Source organism: Sinocyclocheilus anshuiensis, unplaced genomic scaffold, assembly GCF_001515605.1.
Source record: "Sinocyclocheilus anshuiensis isolate Anshui unplaced genomic scaffold, SAMN03320099.WGS_v1.1 scaffold123, whole genome shotgun sequence".
NCBI lineage: Eukaryota > Metazoa > Chordata > Actinopteri > Cypriniformes > Cyprinidae > Sinocyclocheilus > Sinocyclocheilus anshuiensis.
Window position 1 is genome coordinate 419,074 of NW_015552536.1, and position 2,348 is coordinate 421,421.

General features: G+C 38.2%; 1 protein-coding gene across 1 annotated transcript; it reads left to right on the plus strand.

The window, feature by feature from the left end:
* The first annotated feature begins 7 nt into the window (after positions 1-7).
* On the plus strand, positions 8-1,688 carry LOC107663761 (uncharacterized). Its single transcript, XM_016454070.1, has 3 exons — positions 8-199; positions 323-605; positions 725-1,688. The coding sequence occupies exons 1-3, from the start codon at positions 117-119 to the stop codon at positions 1,370-1,372; spliced, it is 1,014 nt and encodes a 337-aa protein (XP_016309556.1). The 5' UTR covers positions 8-116; the 3' UTR covers positions 1,373-1,688.
* The last annotated feature ends 660 nt before the right edge of the window (positions 1,689-2,348 follow it).

The following is a 2,348-nucleotide window of genomic DNA, read 5'->3' on the forward strand; positions in this document are numbered from 1 at the left end:
GTAGAGAAGGACTTGAAGAGTTGATAGAACCTGAACAAAGAAGACGAGGACCAAATTTGACTCAAGAAATCCGTGCAACACTTATTGACCATGTTATCAACCATGGACTGACACTGATGGAAGCTGGACAAAGAGTTCAACCAAATCTCAGCAGAAATACTGTTGCGTCAGTAATTCGGACATTTCATCGAGAAAACAGGTAAGCTAACCACACAGTACATTGAAACTGAAGCTTGCTGTACTTATCATCAATATTGTTTACTGTGACATTTGACAGTAGGCTGCATGTGTATTTGTTTTATATATTTTTTTTTTTACATAGGATTGAGGGTCGAGGACACCAAGGTGGAAGGGGCCCTATGTTCACTCGTGCACAAGAGGCTGCCATTGTGAACATGGTTTTGACCAATAATTGTATCAGGCTGCGAGAAATCCAAGCCAATATCATCAATGATGACCATATTTTCAATAACATCCAACGAGTCTCTCTGTCAACATTAGGTCGAATCCTCAAGAAAAATCAAATATACATGAAGCAACTGTATCGGGTACCATTTGACAGAAATTCAGAGAGAGTGAAACATCTGCGCAATGAGTATGTGGAGGTATGTATTGGTCATCTTACTATGGTGTGGTATTGTGCACTGCTCATAATGTTCTGGCACAAAAAAATACTGTGCAATAGATATTGAATAACATCCTATTGTCTTTTACTGTGTTTCAGAGAGTCTTGCAAATGGATGCTGCAGAAATTCAACATGAATTTATATATGTGGATGAGGCTGGATTTAACCTTGCAAAAACAAGAAGAGGGAGAAATGTAATTGGACACAGGGCAATCACCGATGTGCCAGGGCAGCGAGGGGGTAACATCACCCTTTGCGCTGCTATTACACAAAATGGGGTCCTCCACCACCATGCAAATCTGGGACCCTATAATGCAAATCTAATACTTGCATTTCTTGACAGATTGCACGAGATTGTCACAGCATTCAACCAAGTGGACCAGATGCGGTACATTGTCGTTTGGGACAATGTCTCATTCCATCGGGCTGCTCTGGTCCACAATTGGTTCCATGAGCACCCTGAATTTGAAGTCTTATACCTTCCCCCATACTCCCCCTTCCTGAATCCAATAGAAGAGTTTTTTTCAGCATGGCGGTGGAAGGTATACGACCTGCGGCCCTATGACCGTTTGCCCCTCATTCAGGCCATGGAGCAGGCCTGTGATCATATCGAAGCAGCTTCTGTGCAGGGGTGGATTCGTCACACGAGGCGATTCTTCCAACGGTGCCTTGCCAATGAAGACATAGCCTGTGATGTGGATGAAATCTTATGGCCTGATCCAGCCAGACGGAGAGATGATGAATAGTTACAGTATTCTTGTTGCTTTTACAGTAGTTTTTCTTCAGAGTCAAAGTGTATGTACTTCATGAAGTAATTTTTATTTGTCTACAGATTTTTTCATTGTTGGTTGATTACTGTAACTGATTATGGTAAGAAATACTGTAAGTATTGAAATAAATACTTGAAATATTCAGTCTGCAGCATCAGTGTTGTGCAGTGCTTGGTAATTTTATAGTAGGCCAATTTGTGTACATTCTCCCTATATCTCAAACTAATCATGAAGAATGTTGTGGGTTTGTCACTTTTTTTTTTTTCTTTTTTTTCATCTAAATTATCCCTTACATAACAATGTGTGGCCAGTACAGTATAAAAACCATTACGCCTATGGAGAGTCCCCATAAACCATAAAAACAAACCTGTGTGTGTGTGTATGTGTATAATATATGTATGTGTGTGTATATATATATATATATGTATGTGTGTTTGTTTGTATGTATGTGTGTGTATGTGTGTATATATATGTATGTATATATGTGTATATATGCATGTATGTGTATGTATGTGTGTATATATGTATGTACATGTATGTATGTATGTGTATATGTATATAATATATGTGTGTATATATGTGTATGTATATGTATGTATATGTGTATATATGTGTGTGTGTATATGTATGTATGTATATATATATATATATATATATATATATATATATATAGATAGATAGAACAGCAGTGGCAATGAAAAAGATAAAGATTATCAGTGATCTGGTATATTTTTCAATGGGCCAAGATTGCAGTAGAGAGGTGACATCTCAGAGGTGCATCCATTCTCTGCACCCATTTACCTAAATTCATTACTTCAGAGTTATGTGCACTCTAGAAGCTTGCGTTCTGCAAGTGAACGAGGCATTATTGTGACATCTCAAAGAGGCACAAAATCACTTTCACAGACTTTTTCATTAACTGTTCCCTCCTGGTGGAATGACCTGCCCAACT